At 40.2% G+C, this 17,818-nt stretch overlaps 1 protein-coding gene across 1 annotated transcript in view; it reads right to left on the bottom strand.

Moving 5' to 3' along the window:
• large1 (LARGE xylosyl- and glucuronyltransferase 1) overlaps positions 1 to 17,818 on the bottom strand; it is a 209,806-nt gene that overhangs the window by 137,097 nt on the left and 54,891 nt on the right. The window contains exons 5-6 of the mRNA XM_080050759.1: positions 17,289 to 17,412; positions 16,966 to 17,137 (exon numbers count right to left, since the gene is read on the bottom strand). Of these exons, the coding sequence (XP_079906885.1) occupies positions 16,966 to 17,137; positions 17,289 to 17,412 (296 nt within the window). The remainder of the gene's footprint in view (positions 1 to 16,965; positions 17,138 to 17,288; positions 17,413 to 17,818) is intronic.

Below are 17,818 nucleotides of genomic sequence, written 5' to 3'. Positions count from 1 at the left end.
GAAAGAGGAGGCAATACAGGGAATTGAACCTCAAATCAAAGGCCTAGTGCAAGCAGGTGTTTTAAAGATAACCCAGAACCCTCAGAGTAATACACCATTACTGCCCATTAAAAAGCCAGATGAAACTTTTCGCTTAGTACATGAGAGCAGTGAATGATGTAGTGTCTGACTTTCAAGCAGATGTACCTGTAAGTATGTTGAAGTTATTGAAGGCCAAAAAAGTGGCGGAATAAAAATAAGAATAAATACGCAGAATATTAAAGCTATTATATTTCAGCATTCACACCAAATAGTCCTAGATTAAAGATATTCTGGACAAAGCCAATTGCAAAATGGACGACTAGAGCTACTCAAGTCAAAATTTTAGCTTAAATGAATCCTCCAAAGAGGCACTAAACTTCAGTTTAGTGGTGTTTGTGAGAGAGCATGGACTATTTGGAATATCTAAATGAAGACCAACTCTGACCACTGCAGAGGCCAGCCAGAAGAGTACTTGTGGATAGGTCTAATCCAAAACATTTATTTGATTAACTTGCATTTCGAGACCGCTTTCAATATGGAAAATGCACTGAAAATAACAACTTTGCTTGAGCTTATTAGATGGATGCATTTAAATTGAATTTGTATTCAGCATAATGAAATGAGTGTCTAAAACTAACATTAAAACTAATACTATATAAAACTATATAAATAAAGCTTACTTACTTACTTACTTACCCATGACACAAATTGGTGACCAAAACCAAAGTTTTCCAAGACCTTAAACAAATATGGCCATTCCACCCTATCGAAAGCTTTCTCCGCATCTAAAGAGATAACCATCTCAGGGAACTTTTCAGATGCAGGTGAATAAATAACATTTAGCAGGCGGCGGATATTACTGAATGAGTGGCGATTGCTAATAAAACCAGTTTGATCATCGGAGATGATCTGGTGTATAACTGTTTCCAGCCCCATAGCCAAGGCCTTCGCCAATATTTTATAATCTGCATTTAAAAGAGATATTGGTCGATAAGATCCACATGCATCTGCGTCCTTCCCAGGTTTTAACAGCAGAGTAAGTGATGCCATTGTAAGAGTTTGAGGTAGGGTTCCTTGGGCCAATGACTCATTAAACATGTTAAGCAAAAGTGGTAATAGTTTGTCTGAAAATGTCTTAAAGAATTCAATTGGAAAACCATCTGGCCCAGGTGTCTTCCCACTTTGCATGGCTTTGATTGATTTTGTTATTTCACTTATGTTCCATGGCTGTTCTAGATTTCCGGCTTTATCGTTTCCAATTTTAGGAAACATTATACCCTCAAAGAACATTTCCATGTCTGTATCATTAGGTGGACTTTCAAATTGATATGAAGTAGAGTAGAACTCTTTAAAAACATTATTAATTTCAGATGGGATTATTGTCAATAGATTTAAACTATTTTTAATTTGGGATATATGCTGTGAATTGGCCTTAACTTTAAGATGGTGTGCCAGTAATCTTCCCGCCTTCTCACCACTTTCATAATTGAGTCCACGTGCCTGCAGAAGTTGCCTTTCTACTTTACCGGTTGACAATAAGTCATATTCCTTCTGTAAATTCAATCTCTGCTTGGAAAGGTCTGGTGATGGTGTCATTGCCTTTTGTGAGTCTCTTTTATTGATTTTAAAAGTTTGTCTTGTTTCTCTCTGCGTACCTTATTTTGTAAGGAAGAAAAGGCTATGATTTCTCCCCTGATGACAGCTTTGAGAGTCTACCAGAGAAGAGAAGGGCTTACATTGTCTTTCTGGTTGTTTATGAGAAACTCATCAAATGGTAAAATGGTAAATGGACTTGACTTATATAGCGCTTTTCTAGCCGATTTTCTCAGCCCCAAAACGCTTTACATATCTTACCACATTCACCCATTCATACACACACTCATACACCGATGGCAGTAACTGCCATGCAAGGCGCCCTCTGAACCATCGGGAGCAATTTGGGGTTCAGTGTCTTGCCCAGGGACACTTCGACATGTGGCGGGTAGGCGGGGAATCGAACCTCCGACCCTGCACTCCAGAGGCAATCTTCCTACCCACTTTGCCACTGCCGCCCACATCAATAACCTTATTTATCAAATCACAAAAGCTTTTGTCACCTAGCAGGAGAGAGTTGAGCCTCCACAGAGGGCGGGGTTTCTGCAAGAGATTAAATGACAGATCTAGGATTAATGGCGCATGGTCTGATTCCACAATTGCAGAATATTCTGTATTGGCCACTGATGGGAGAAGAGTTTTATCTATAAAGAAATAATCTATACGGGAGTATGAATGGTGTACATGTGAATAGAAAGAAAACGTTTTCTTGGTGGGGTTCTGGAAACTCCCCTGATGTTTAGTTTCATAGTGTCGTCGTAAATTGTAATCCTTCTTCACGGCAACTCTTTCCTTGCAAATTAAACAGACACACTTCCCCTCAGAGCTGGCCGAAGTCTCCAAGGGGCCCTAAGCAGAATTTGATTAGGGGCCTCCTCTCCAATGTTAGCGCTGCCCAAATCATTGACTATTGTTAAATGCCTTCAGACACCCAGTGCTTTCTGCTATTACCTCCAATGTCCAGGGCTCGGTTTCCCGATAACGTCCTCTCTTTAACGAGCTACGAAGACTCCTACGTTATGACTTACCAACAAACTGTTCAACTGCTGTTCAACTGTTAGATTAAACTTTTGCCGTGGTCGGGATCAATGCATCCAACCTGATCCATAAAGGCTGATAAGGCCCTGGCCATTTTTAACTGAGGTATTAAAGCAGGGTTGGATCTATCTAGATTGGGGTTTATTAGACAATTTAAATCACCTCCTGTTGTGATATTTGAACATGATGTAGCTTTTTACTTGTTACTTTCTTTTTGTCATAAGTAAAAGTAGGAAATGTTTAATGAAACAGAATATGAATGAAGAATGTGAAGGCTCATCAGGTTAAAGTTGACCAGAGGAAGGGGGAAGGACCTTATATGGCCATACAGTAGGAAGGAGTAGAGGGAGGAGGCTACCGGGGTCCCCCGTGCAGCTGTTCCTTTTTCACTCATCCCTCTCCCAAGTGTCATTGCTCAGTTCACTATATAACAGCCCGTTTGGGAGCAGGGCTTTTTAAGATTACTATATACGCCTATAGTTTGTCACTCTCTGTTCCAGCAGACTCTATTTGTCCCTTCAACCATGGAGGCAGAAGAAAAACTTAGAAAAACTTTGAGTCCAAAATACTCTGAAAGATTTTGGACTTCGAAGTACTTAGAGGCAAAGTCTTTTAAAAACACTTCTTTGAAACTCTTGACACAGATGACTTGGTCAAATGGTAAACTACTAGAGTGGGAAAAGGAAAGAATAGGAAATCTCAGAATGATGAAAGGAATTAGCAGGATATTGGTGGTCTAAAACGGCTCCTTAGTTGGGCAATACCTGTTTACCGTACTTTTCGGACTATAAGCCGCAACTTTTTCCCAATTTTTCGACCCTGTTATTACACAGCACAGTATATGTTCTGTAGCTACTAGGGATGAGCGTTAGTAATCGAGTACTCCTCGTTTCAAATGAACTCGATTGGTGGATGAGGAAAATCGTTATTTTTTTTTTGTGTTTGTAGCCTTTAGGCCGGCCGGCGGGCCGCCCCTATTTTAAAATGTTATATACGTGTACAAAACAGCACAAAACGGATAAAATAAAGTTTAACAAAATTAAATATTTTGATGCAAGTGCAATAAACTGAGCGTTGTGTCAAACAGCAACTGCAAATAACTGCCACCTCCGTGCCACCTCCTTTCTCCAGAACATTGTCAGGAATAAAACTGTCAAATTATTTCAAAGCAGATGATAAAATTAAGTTTATAAAAAGGGGAGATGACACCTGTTACTCTCAGTTAGTAATGAGTAGCCTAGACTCCAGGTGACCATGCAAGGTGCTCTCCGCTTGGAAAGAAAAGTAAAGAAGAAGCAAGGCTTACTTCAGGCACATTCGCTCCGAGCCAACAACAGTTAAGAAGCCTTCAATAGGGAATATGGGGATAAGATTCAAAAACCGACCGGTGTAAAGCCCCTATCTCACTGGGCTGCGACTGTTTGCGACAAGTTGGAGACTGCATTCGCAAACGAGTCTCTAAACTGTCTCCAAACGTTCGCGGAAGTCTCAATTTCCTCGCATGAGTCGCAGAGCCGCGCAGTCCTGTCGCATGAATTTTGAACATGTTCAAAAAAAGTGTGCGACAAATCTAGTCTCAAAATAGTCTCAGAGTCGTCGCAGGTGTCTCAAACGCGTTGCAAACCCTTCTCAATTTAGTTTCCGCGAGTCAGAAAGTGCGAGCAATGTCAGACAATTTTGCGAGGGGTTGGCGACATATGAAACTAAATTGTGACTGATTTGAGACAAAAATGAGACTGACATTCCGTTCGTGCGAGGCTCGCCAGACGTTCGCGAGACATAAATGCGAGCTCCTGGCAAGTGTTGGGCAGGACATTCGCAAATGTGTCGTGAGGAACCAACTCAGTGAGACTGCAAGTGAAAATTGTCGCTAATTCGCATATTTTGTCGCAATTTTGTGTCTCCAACTTGTCGCACACTGTCGCAGCCCAGTGAGATAGGGGCTTAACGTTCCGTTAATGAGGAATTAGTCGCGGTAATTATTCACGGACACGGAGTGAGCATTACGCGGTTGGATATACAACTATCTGCTTTGGTGAGTTATTTATATGTATTTAAATTGTAGGACAATCATTTAATATTATTTGGAGCTTATTTTAAATGGTGACTTAGGCTATTTTTTTTGTTACAACTACAGCCCATGCTTTTTTTCTCTTTTTTTCTCCCCAACGCAGACCTACTTGATCGGATTAAATTGTGGCCCGTCTATTCAAATACTTTCAGTGAGGAAAATGTGTTTTAAACTTGTGGGAATAAATCCTTAATATCATATGGCAACTGTGACTGTTTGACAATAAGCATTGAGCGCTTTATTGCGGTGAACCGTTGTTCTGCAGACAGATGTGTTGCGTTCTAAAAATAGAAAAAAGTTTAACGAGGAATCGATTGATCCTCGAGGAATGCAAGCGATCACGCGAGTAGCGAAAACACTCGTGCCCATCCCTAGTAGCTATTGCACTAAATGGTAACACTTGAATACGTTATGCAAATATGCAACTTGTTTGTTGAAATGTTAATTTTATTTAGCGAATGCAAAGTCCTTTAACCAAGCAGTTGCCTCTTGCTCTGCTGTATGAAGGGTGACGAGTCCTCCTTTAAGTTTTTGTAGAGGGCATGCTTCAATGATGTGATGCATTGTTTGCAGCGCTCATGTTAATAAATAGGAGCTTCCTCAAGCAGCCATCCCTTTCCAGACAATCCCCTCTGTGCACAAACTCTTACATATGGTAATTAAACATTATAACACCTGCGGCTTATAGTCCAGTGCGGCTTATAGTGCGGAAAATACGGTAAGTCCTTATAATTTTTAAAGGTTTCGGGGAAAGCTTTAGACGATACTTATTGGGCATGCATGCATATACCCTTGTATCGTTTCAAGATTTACAAAAAATTAGAAAAGAGATCAAGTCAACAGATATAATGGGAAATAGAAATAACTCCAATTGAGGAGTATGCAGGCACACAACCTCTTTTCTTTTCCTTTCTTGTCCATTTTATGTAATATACTCTCTTGTATTTTGTAAATAAAATCCCTTAAATGTTGTAAAGCCTCAGTTGTGAATTAGTTTATAACTGGAAGAGAAGGACTTTAGGTATAGGTTTTTTCTTCTAAGAGATGGTTCCGTCCTCGGGGAGGTAAGTACAATTCGATTCCACACAACGGCACATTACTGATTTAAAACACACACAACCTCATACAACTAACCTCTCTGTAAGGAGAGAATAGGTTTTAATACCTTCCCAGATTTAACGTGATGTTTAAATTCTGAAAATAGTATATCTGTTCTATTTTTAGGAAGGGTGGTTTACAAAACTAAGTTTCGTACAACTTAATAGCAATAACTTGTGAAAAAGGAGGAGGGTTTTCTGAAGCAAATTTAAAAGGGTTTATACGACACGGAAATCTGCATCATCATAAAGATGAAGTGGTTCTGATGAAGTAAAACGCTGAACACAGTGGTATATATTGAATATTGTACTTCATTTAGAAGTAATCTCAGGTAGTCTAGAGGGAAAATCCTGCGCTTTTAACCGCAGAGGCCGGGGTTCGCAACTCTTAGCAAGGACCGTGGTGAGAGGAGAGACTTCTTTATGAAGAAATAATATACAATTAAAGCATTGTGTTACAAAGTGGTAAATACGGGTTTAATAGGACATAACTAATAAACTTTGGATACTAGCTTTTCATTATAGATCAGACTTTGGTAGTCCAGATCTCAACACTCCAAATATCAAGTAATAAGATTTTAGAGAAGGAATATTGGATATAATTTTCTTTATAAAATCTTCATCATCCCAATTGGGTGCATATACAGTATCACTGGTGTATGAAAAAGTGATCCCGAGATTATAATGTAGTGGCCATTCGGATCAGAGATAACATCTGCTGCGGTGAACTGAACTTTTTTATGGAAAATAATTGCCACTCCGCTTGATTTGCTATTGAAATTGGAGTGGAATATTTGACCGACCCATGGTCTTCGTAATCCAAGATGATCCTCTATTATTAAATGTGTCTCATGTAAAAAAATATTTCAGATTTGAGTTTTTTAAGGTGAGCAAAAATTCGGGCTCTTTTAACAGGGCCATTTAGACCCTTAACATTCCAACTGACAAATCTGGCAGTGTCTCCTCCTGTTATTACACCACTTAACATTACTTTACTCTGGGTTTATTATTATATTCCATTTGTGAAAGGTAGAGGTAATGTGTATCCCGAAAAACTCTGAACACCCTAAGAAAAAAAGAAAAAACGGGGATACAAAAACAAAACAAAAAAGGAACAAATTTAACACGATCCATTCCTATGCTGGTTTCCCTAACAGTGGCTAGCCGCAGGATTCCCTTATCCTGTCCCCCGAGACACATTTCCTATATTTCGCCTACTTTGAGAAAAAACACCCAACTTATTCAAATCCTATATTAAATTTAGTGTATAAATTTCCACAACAAGTACAAACCAACTGCATAAAAGTTTGCATCTGAGCCACAAATGAGTAAAGATGAGTAGTCGCCTCATTAACAATTAGTGTTACCAATATCTGCATCGGGACATGAGAAGTGTGTGTGCGCATTTCTGCGCACCTGCTCACACAGTTCAGCTCTTACATTGTCTTATCCAAATTAGCCTGCAACGCGCCGCTCGTAAAAGGTCCTCGCTTCTTCAGGGGTGTCGAAGTAGAACGATTCTCCATCAAAGGTGACGCTCAGACGTGCCGGGTATAACAGTCCGAAGTGGATGCCTTTTTTGTACAGCTCCTGCTTGATGCTGTTAAAAGTAGCTCTCTTTTTGGCCAGGTTAGCACTCATGTCTTGGTACACTCTCAAAGTCACATTGCGGTGTTTCAGTTCGTGTTTCATTGCCCACCTTAATGTGTTTTCCTTGTCAGAGAAGCACACAATGAAAGGCCTCGGCTTTGGGGATCCTCGTTCCGGTAGCGGGCCGGTGCGCACGGTCGATGGGCGGGGGTGACGTGAATATCTCCCCGAGAGCCTCCATCAGAAAGTCGGCTATGAACTGCTTCGGCTCCTTGCCAGTCTCGCTGCCCTCCGGTATATTCACAATGCGGAGATTAGATCGGCGCAATCTATTTTCCAGGTCTTCCACTCGGTCTAGAAGGTGTTTGTTTTGGGACTCCAGGGATTTTACCGTTGCTTCGGCTGAAGTGATCCTTTCAAAGTTTTCTCCCACTCTCGTTTCGGTTTTGGTGAGGCGTTTATTAAATGAGTTCACATCCCCTCGCAGCGCGTCAATGGAGGCTTTCAATGATTGTGACGTGGTTTGTATTAGTGTCGCCATATCCTCCTTCATACTGGCTTGTTGGTTTTCAAGCATGGCTGAGAGTTGTTGAACCGTAGCGGGCTCGTTAACTTCGGTAGCAGGTTGAGTGTTGTCTGTAGCGGAGCCTGCGCTCGTCGCCATGTTGGCTAGCTGTTCAGGTTGCGAATTAGCACGAGTTATGTAAGCCTGAATTCCTTGTTGTTTGCGGCGTTTTGATGGCATATCTTATTTATTCGATTTCTAATGCGCATTCGGCAGCTCGTTGTGAGGCAAAAAGTGAAACAACAGGACCGTATTGAAGGTAAATAATGCAATTTAGTCGGGAGCCTCTTCTCGCGCGTCTGTTCACTACATCGTCTAACCTGGAAGTCCTCAATGTGTCTATAATAAGATCATTAAACCCTTACAGCTATTACGGTACCTTTTGTAAAGCTCACTATCATGAAATATCTTCAAAACACCATCAAATGATTGTCTGTGATTTACTCTTAGTGACTAAGCTTTTCATAGATTTAGAAGCAAGTTTTAGCGCTAAAATGCTTTGTGAATTACTTATCTTAAAAAGTTAGGAGTCCTAAAATTAGGAGTGAAATGCCGCTTATTTTTGAGAGTTACTCCTAAATCAGCACGTTAGGACCTACTCTTAGCCTTAAAATGTTTTGTGAATACGGCCCCTGATGTTTAGTTTTATAGTGTCGTCGTAAATTGTAATCCTTCTTCACGGCAACTCTTTCCTTGCAAATTAAACAGACACACTTCCCCTCAGAGCCGGCCGAAGCCTCCAATAGGCCTTTCACACCAAAATGAACCAAGAGTCAGTTCCAGGCTGGTGTTGGGGTCAGTTCAAAACTGGTTACAGCCTTATCCCAGTTATGAACCGGTTGGTTTCACATCGACCGGAGACAGCCATGGAGCCGGCAAGAGAGCAACGTCATGACGTCACTGTAAACGTGTGTGTACGTCACCCGACGCCGCTGCTCTTGTGACTAACGCTAAAGCTACCGCTAGCTTTAAGCACAACAACAGCGCCGAATACGTCTTATTTTTACACTTGTTGGCTCTCGCTTTGCTTTCTTAAGCAAACAGGACCCATACAGCGTATTCTCGCCGGTCAATTTGATCGCTACGTTCGGTAATTATGTTATGTTTACGTCTCGTAGTAGCGGTGTTTTTAAATATGGCGGGCATGAGGTTTGAGTTGCTCTGGTTGGTCAGGATAATCCCTCCCCCAACCGTTCGCGCAAGCAGTTCTTATCAAACCCTGCTCAATCCTGGGGTATGAGTTCCCCCGGTTTTTACGGCCCGGACCAGGCTCTCTGGCGGTGTGAAACCAAAACACTGGCTCTAACTCCGAACAAGCCCAGAACTAGCTCCGATTTTGCGGCGGTGTGAAAGGCCTACAAGGGGCCCTAAGCAGAATTTGATTAGGGGCCACCTCTCCAATGTTAGCGCTGCCCAAATCATTGACTATTGTTAAATACCTTCAGACACCCAGTGCTTTCTGCTATAGCCTCCAATGTCCAGGGCCCGGTTTCCCGATAACGTCCTCTCTTTGTGAGCTACGAAGACTCCTACTTTATGACTTACCAACGTTGTTTACCTCTGTAGTCGTGGTTCCCGAACGGTGTCTTAGGAGAAACACTCCTTACGTCGTTCGTACACTGCTGAAATCAGTTGCTCAGAGTTCGATTATCCATTTCCTGCTCATTTCATGCGCAGCTGCATCTGTATGTTGCCTAATCAAATCTACCCGTGCATAATTCCATCCCCCACCTACTCCAGCTAATTAATTATTTTGGCGACGTCTCGGGTTACACCATAAACTGGCAAAAAAGTTAACTCTTGTCTCTAACAGCAGATCTGGACCCAACATTCCTAGCCAATACGCAGTTTAAAACAAACCTGGTCAGTATAAAGTACCTGGACATTAAATTATCTAAAAACCTTAAGACACTTTTTAAGTTAAATTTTACGGAAAGATTGAACAAACTAAAGGAGAACATTACCGATTTTCCCTTATTGGCCATGTGAACGCAGTAAAGATGGTCTCCCTGCCGAGATTTCTGTATCTATTTTAGAATGTGCCAATTTATATTCCTAAATCTTACTTTAAGACAATTGATTCTATTATAATGCCTTTCATTTGGGGATATAAAGCACATAGGATCTCAAAAGCCCTTCTTCAGAAACCCAGGGAACATGGCGGACTGGGGTTACCATGTTTTTTACATTATTACTGGGCTGCCAATGCTAGAGTGATGGTGTATTGGCAATTTACATATGAAAAAGGCATTAGACCTAATCTGCCCCCCTGGTTGGCAATTGAAAAAAGCTTGGCCCCAAAAACTTCTCTTACTGCCCTCCTTTTTTCTTCTCCCAGACCGCCTGCCTCCTTTAGGAGACCACTTTACCTTGTCCAACGGTCAGAGAATTTGGAACCAATTTAGGAAGGCCTGTGAACTATCGTGCACGACCATACATGCCCCAGTCTGGCATAACCATGCCTTACCCCCATCGTTCACAGATTCAGCATTCAGAGATTGGAGTCGGAAGGGAATAGTAACAGTTGAGGACCTTTATATAAATGGTCACTTTGTTTCATTTGATCAGCTAGTATCAAAGTTTTCACTGTCGAAAGCTCTATTCTCCAGGTATCTACAGTTAAGGAATTATGTCAGACAAAATATACTGGGCTCACCAGAAGCTAAAAACTTGATTTCATCTTTTGTGGGAATATTTTTAGACCGGCAGGACACATCTACCTTAAAAATAAAGCAAGCCTGGGAAAAAGACTTAAACATTGGAATAGCTGACGATGTCTGGGAGGGAGCGCTAAAAAGCATAAAATCCTGCTCTATAAACTCGAGGCTTCAGTTAATTCAATTTAAGGTCACACTTAGATTTCACTATTCTAAGGTTAAACTGCATAACATTTTCCAAGATCTTTCGCCTTTATGTAACAGGTGTAAGATTGCAGAGGGTGCACATGCTCACCACTTTTGGGAATGTCCAAATCTTTACAACTTTTGGTGTCTTGTATTTCAATGGTATTCTAATGTTTTAAATGTGTCGGACATTCCACAGCCCTGGAAAAATTGGACCACAATGCACGCATAATCATGGTTTATGGCATGGTAATTGCTAAAAGATGTATCCTGAGGCTGTGGAAGTCCGACTTGGCACCCCAGTTCGATACCTGGCTGAGGGAACTGGCATTCTACATGTGGAAAGGCTAAGAAATGAGTCAGGCCACACCCATAAATTCCCCGCTATATGGGGCCCAGTGCTGCGGCTCATAGAGAACCAAAAGGTGTGAGGTTTGCCCCAGTTTTGTTTTTGTTTTAGCTTTGTTTTGTTTCTTGTGTATTTATAGTTTATTTTCTTAATAATTTTGTCTTAGTTATTCATTTCACTTTTTTCTGTATTCCTTGTCTGTTGATGTGAGAGAGGGAGAGGGGGTTGGGTGTTGTGTATGTATTGTATGCGTTTACTTATTCTGTTTTTTTTGTCCATATGTAAAAAATTATAAAACCACTAAAATAAAAGTAAAAAAAAAAATCTACCCGTGCATTTCTAGTGTAATATAAAGTCATAAATTAGTTTGTTGAATCATCATCTGTGTTTTGGACCTCTTGTTTTATAATCTAAGTATCTTTAAGAACACTAATCACGTTACTTGGTGGGTCAGTAATGAAACTGAAAGTAGATATAATATCGCCAATAGCCTATATCAATAAAAACAGACGGCCCAAACAGCGTCCAAATGAGCTAAAATCCTAAATACAATAAACAGTAACATGGCACACTTATTTTAAGGTAAGCTCTAATTGATTATTCATTCATTTTTTCGCGGATCCGACGCACTCTGCCCGGCTCAGCTGACAGCTCTCAGCTGAGCCGGTCTGGAACACAGTGCCGAGGTTCTAGTGTTAACCATGGAAAATATAGAAACAGCAGAGGAGATTAAGATTAAGATTGTTTCCAGCAATTATTTTCTTCATGAATGACTTGTGGCAGTTCCATGCGCTACAGGGATGTCACTCGTGTCCGTTTTACGCATGGTGCTTTACGGAAGGAAATTTGGGGGTCTGTATCTCTGGCGATGCCACAGCGATCGCAGGGACAGTCACTTGTGTCATTAAACTTATAAATCTGACTGTATTTCATATCACAGGGACACAGCGATGACTATTTAATAACAAACTGATAAAAACGATCCGACTGTAGGCTACAGTGTATCACGTATAAAGTATTTTCATATTGACGGACATCGCATCCATGCAGTTAATGCTGATTGTCAAGTCAGTTAGATTACTAAAAAGTACTTGTTCATATAGTTTGAACACTTTGTGAATCAGAGTGAATGGTATTCTGCACTACCCCCCGACATCCGCAACACTGACTCCATATCCCTGTTCAAATCTAAACACAAAACTAATCTTTTCAAATTTGCTTACCCCTCCTGATCTTCCCATCACATTTTTGTTTTTAAATCAATTGATTGTACTGTATTTGTCTCATTGTACGGTGTCCTTGCGTGTCATGAAAGAAGCCTTTAAATAAAATGTATTATTATTATTATTATTATTATTATATACAGTTGGATCGTTTTCAACAGTTTGTTATTAAATACAGTCATCGCTGTGTCCGTTTGATATGAAATACAGTCAGATTTATCAGTTAAATGACAAGTGAGAGCTGAAACATCCGTACGGTAGAGCTAAGAAGGCTCTGCGGGCGCTCCAGACCAACCTTACCAACCTTAGCTGGGTGAGAATAGTAGCCAGCCGAGTTCCCGACCCTCCTAGGGGGTTCCGGGGGTATGCCCCCGCGGGAGATTATTTTAACTTTTTAAAGTAAAATGCATGAATCTGGTGCACTTTGAGAGGAAAATTAAGAGGCTTAATCTGAAGAATTTTGTGTGAAAAAATTATTTGGAGACACTGTGTCAGATTAATTAGAAGCTATTGAAGAAGGATACATGGATTTTCCATAATAATATTAATTTAAAATAAAATATTATTTGCTTTTATGGGACATATTTCTTGGCCATATTACATGATATTTTTAAATTGTGCCACGGGCCAATCAATCAGTTTTGACACCCCTGCACTCGTTGGTTAACTAAGAAAAAAATAATGTATTTAAAAATTTAAAAGGGCCATATTACATTATATTTTTTAAATCGGCCGCGGGCTAATCAATCAGTTTTGACACCCCTACACTCATGGGTTAAAGGTGAAGTAAGCGGTTTATTTATGTTAATATGAGTGTTAAATCACTATTTATTCATACAGTGATACATAATGTGCGCGTTTCATAAAGCCGATCTCTCAGTCAGCTGCTCTGCATGTAATCGGCAAATAAACTTATTGGAGGATCCTGAAATTTGTATCCAATCACAAGAGAGAACGCTACAAACCGACACCCGTCTCACTCATGGTCTCACTGCCGGTGCACGCCAGAGCGACAGATGGGTGAATGTTTAAGCGCGTAAAATGGCGGAGCAGGTAACAATCCTTCCCAATGTCAGTTTTGATGGTTTTTATCTTGTTTTATCACACTTATGGATCTGAGATGATGCTAGATAACTCGCTGCTTGCAGACCGCAGTGCATTAATGTGGTGACGTAGGGACGAGCGAGGGGACTGCTAACTGCAGTAACTGAGAGGAAGTTAGCTAAAAGAACCATTCCGCTTACAGCACCTTTAACAAAAAATAAATTAAATTAAAATTAAAAGGGCCATATTACATTATATTTTTAAAATCATAGTTTGGACACCCCTGCTCTAAATCTTGGCAATAATATTACATCAGAGAAGGAGAAAGTAGCAGATGGCTTTAATAAAAAAAATTCATCTGTTGCCAGCAAGCTGGTGGATAAGCTACCTGGCCTGACTGGTCAATATGGTGAAAGCCATGTGCGAGACTATAACTCTCAGTTAGGGATTCAGACGGATGGCTTCCTCTTTGAAAAGGTGTCTGAGGCACATGTTCTTGAGAAGCTCTTAAGGCTTGATTGCTCTAAAGCCACAGGACTAGACTCTATTCCATCATAGTTCCTAAGGGATGCTGCTGAGATCATTACCCCATGCATCACTCATATTGTAAACAGTTCTATAGAACAAGGGCATTTTCCCAATGATTGCCAGAGTGATTCCGCTTTATAAGGAAGGGAGTAAACTGGACCCTGGCAACTATAGACCTGTCTCTATTCTGAGTAGTCTGTCAAAGATCATCGAAAAGGGGCGCCTTTAGCTCAGTTGGTATGGGCCTCGGCCAGCAGCGGACCCGGGTTCGATTCCAGCCCGCGTCGTTTTCTGCATGTCACTCCCCTCTCTGCCCCATTTCAACTCTGTCTCTATACTATCAATAAAAGCATAAAAATGCCAAAAAAAAATAAAAATTAATAAAAAATAAAAAAGATAATCTAAAAGATAATTTTTGAACAAGTTGACAAATACGTATCTTCACAAAATATACTTTATGAGTTCCAATCTGGCTTCCGTAAACCTCATTCTACAGATTCATGTCTACTGTTTCTAACTGATTTCATTAAAAAAGAGGTGGATAATGGTCACTTCTGTGGCATGGTCATGTTAGACCTACAGAAGGCCTTTGATACGGTTGACCATTGCGTTTTATTGTATACATTGAAAGCCATGGGTTTTAGTGACTTGGCACTGAAATGGGTGGGCTCCTATCTGGAGAATAGAACGCAGGTGGTGGACATTGGGGGTACAATGTCTCAACCACAAAGCATGGTCTGTGGGGTTCCTCAAGGGAGTGTTTTGGGGCCACTTTTCTTTATTTTATATATAAATGACCTAAAGCCTGTTTGTTCTTGTAATCTTTTTTTATATGCAGATGACTCTGCGCTGGTAGTTTCTCACAAAGATAAAAATGTTATTGAAAGAACACTTTCTGCAGAAATTTTAATCGAGTAAGGGAAGTTCACAGGCATTCCACTAGGGGTAGCTCTACCGATTTTGTACCCCCCAGAGTTAAGACTAACATGGGAAAGGATTCCTTTTTTTATGCTGGAACCATGCTATCTGCACATTTTTAAAGTTCAAATTTAAAGACATTTAATACCTTTTTAAGACCTCTAAAATAATACCGCGGTAACAGAAATCGACAAACTACACTACAGTAAACTCCGTAAAGTGTCTGACTAACAAATATTCAATGCACTTTAGCTAACAACTGCTGTCTAATTACAGAAAAAAAAAAATCAGCAGTCTGAATGAAGACAATGTCCCCCTGCATTTACCATCAAATACATCATCATCTTTCTCATCTTCATCTCATCTTTAAAGGCAACTATATATCTTTAAAGATGACATTGAAAAACCTGAAAAGTTGGGCCTTTTCAGGTTGAAGATGGCCTCAAAATCAACTCCCAAACCTACTGCCAGTTTCTAGAAGATACTTTCTTCAAGCAGTGGTACAGGAAAAGGTCTGCATCTTTCAAGAAGACCATGATTTTTATGCAGGACAATGCTCCATCACATGTATCGAAGTACTCAATTGCATGGCTAGCCAGTAAAGGCCTTAAGGATGAAAAAATAATGACATGACCCCCTTCCTCACCTGACTTAAACCCTATTGAGAACCTGTGGGCTCTGCTTAAACGGGATATTTACAGTGAAGGAAATCAGTACACCTCTCGGAACAGTTCCTGGGAGGCTGTGGTTGCTGCTGCACAAAAAGTTGATCGTCAACAGATCAAGAAACTGACAGACTCCATGAATGGAAGGCTTGTGACAGTTATTGAAAAGAAGGGTGGCTTTTTTTTTTTTTTACATGTCGGACATTTTTATTTGTAAATTGAGTTGTTTTATTATTCTCACTTTAACAGATGAAAATAAACAAGTGAGATGGGAAAATTTTTAGTTTTTTTAATTAGTTGCAGAATAATTCTGCATATCAATAGTTGCCTAATAATAGCAAAACATATATATATTCTCGTAAGAAAGACAAAACCTCACTTTCACTTTCAAAATATGTGTTAGGTGCAGCATACAATATTTTAATTAGGCTAAATTAAAAATGGGATATTTTTGGGGGAAGAATAATCCGAATGTTCTTCATATTTTAATTCCTTTTTGCTGAATCTGAACCTTGAGCTATTTTGCAAAGAAGAATGGACAAAATATATCAGTCTGTAGATGTGCAAAGCTGGTAGATAAATACTCCATAGATTTGCAGCTGTAATGGCAGCGATAGGTTGTTCTACAAAGCATTGACTCAGGGGGCTGAATACTTTTGCACGCCACACTTTTCAGTTTTTTATTTATAAAAAAAAATTAAAACCACGTTTCATGTTCATTTTACTTCACAATGTTGCGCCACTTTGTGTTGGTGTATCACATAAAATCCTAATAAAATAAATGTACGTATGTGGTTGTAACGTGACAAAATGTGGAAAATTTCAAGGGGTATGAATACTTTTGCAAGGCACTGTATTTTAATGTATGAAACAGAGTGCTGTTCATATTTTATATCAAATGGTCGAATAAAATCAATCAATCAATCAATCAATCAATCAATCAATCAAGTGGGGCTCCAGAGGAAAAGGACCATCCATATTGTCACCAAAGCTGAAAAGACTGTGTCTGTGATGGAATGGGAGTGGGTTAGTGCCCATGGCATGGGTAACTTGCACATCTATGAAGGCACCATTAATGCTGAAAAGTACATACAGGTTTTAGAGCAACATGCTATTTCAGGGATGTCCGTAAGCAAGACAATACTGTCTGAACGAACATCCTCAAATTTTTTGGGGAAATCTTCGCCAAAAGGGGGCGCCAAAAACACAAAAAGTATACCTCTCCTTATCCACTTGAGCATCTTTCTCTGATTTTTTTTGCCTTTTGGTCTATAACTCCCAAACCGAACATCCCACATTCAAAAACTTTACATCACCGGATTCCGTAAAGCGAGGGGCCGGCGCTGCGGACGACGACGCCCGTTCCCGAGTCGCGTGGGAGGCTTGGCCCCCGTTCACAACTGCTTGCAGTTCTAGTTACCTTTGAATTTGTGAAATACAGCCCAGAGTTCAGCAATGTCAGTGGCAAACGTGATGTCTGTGTCCAGAACGATGACCCTCTGGAGGTGGGAAGGCAGCGTCTTAGTGAGCACAAGCTTCATCAGGCCATAGATTCCAGAGTAATGTTTGTTTGGGATCCATGATACCTCAGACTGAAATAAAATGTCAATGCACAGTTGGATCATTTGCTGTTATTTGCTCCAATTTAATGGAGTAACTTACAGTAAATTCATACAGTAAATTCAGATCTGGGTATTTCTAAGGGAAGCTGAAAGTGCTGTGAAGAAAAGTTGATGCCTTTACCTTCAGCTCTTCTGCGTCATAGAAGTCGAACCTGACGGCAGGAACCATCCAGGTATGGAAAAGAGAGGAAAGGATCTGCTGAGCAATGGAGTCTGTGATGAAATGGAAATATAGTGGGTTTCGCCTGTGGAAACAAACAAAAACATACCCAAACTTGAATACATTCTATATTCATCAGAGCATCCTATTTATGCCTCAAATTATATTGACCGAACCTTAAGTAATACTGAGGGCCTGCATTTATTATTATTATCTCTTCTTCTGCTTCTTCTTCCTAGCCGTGCCCCTCCTGAACTGCTATGCACAGACATGCAAATTGCAAAAGATTTCACAGAATGTGCGTCCCCACTCTACACTGTGTGCAAAATTTTTAGGCAAGTTGTATTTTTGAGGATAAATTTTATTATTGAACAACTACAGTGCTCTCGGTCAATCCAAAATGTTAAAGAACCTACACTGTGTGCACAATTATTAGGCAAGTGAGGATTTTGGCCATATCATAATTTGTATGCATATTTCCCAACTTCAAG

This window comes from Ammodytes marinus (assembly GCF_949987685.1).
Source record: "Ammodytes marinus genome assembly, chromosome: 22".
In the NCBI taxonomy this organism is placed as follows: domain Eukaryota; kingdom Metazoa; phylum Chordata; class Actinopteri; order Uranoscopiformes; family Ammodytidae; genus Ammodytes; species Ammodytes marinus.
This window is presented reverse-complemented; position numbering and strand designations above follow the sequence as displayed.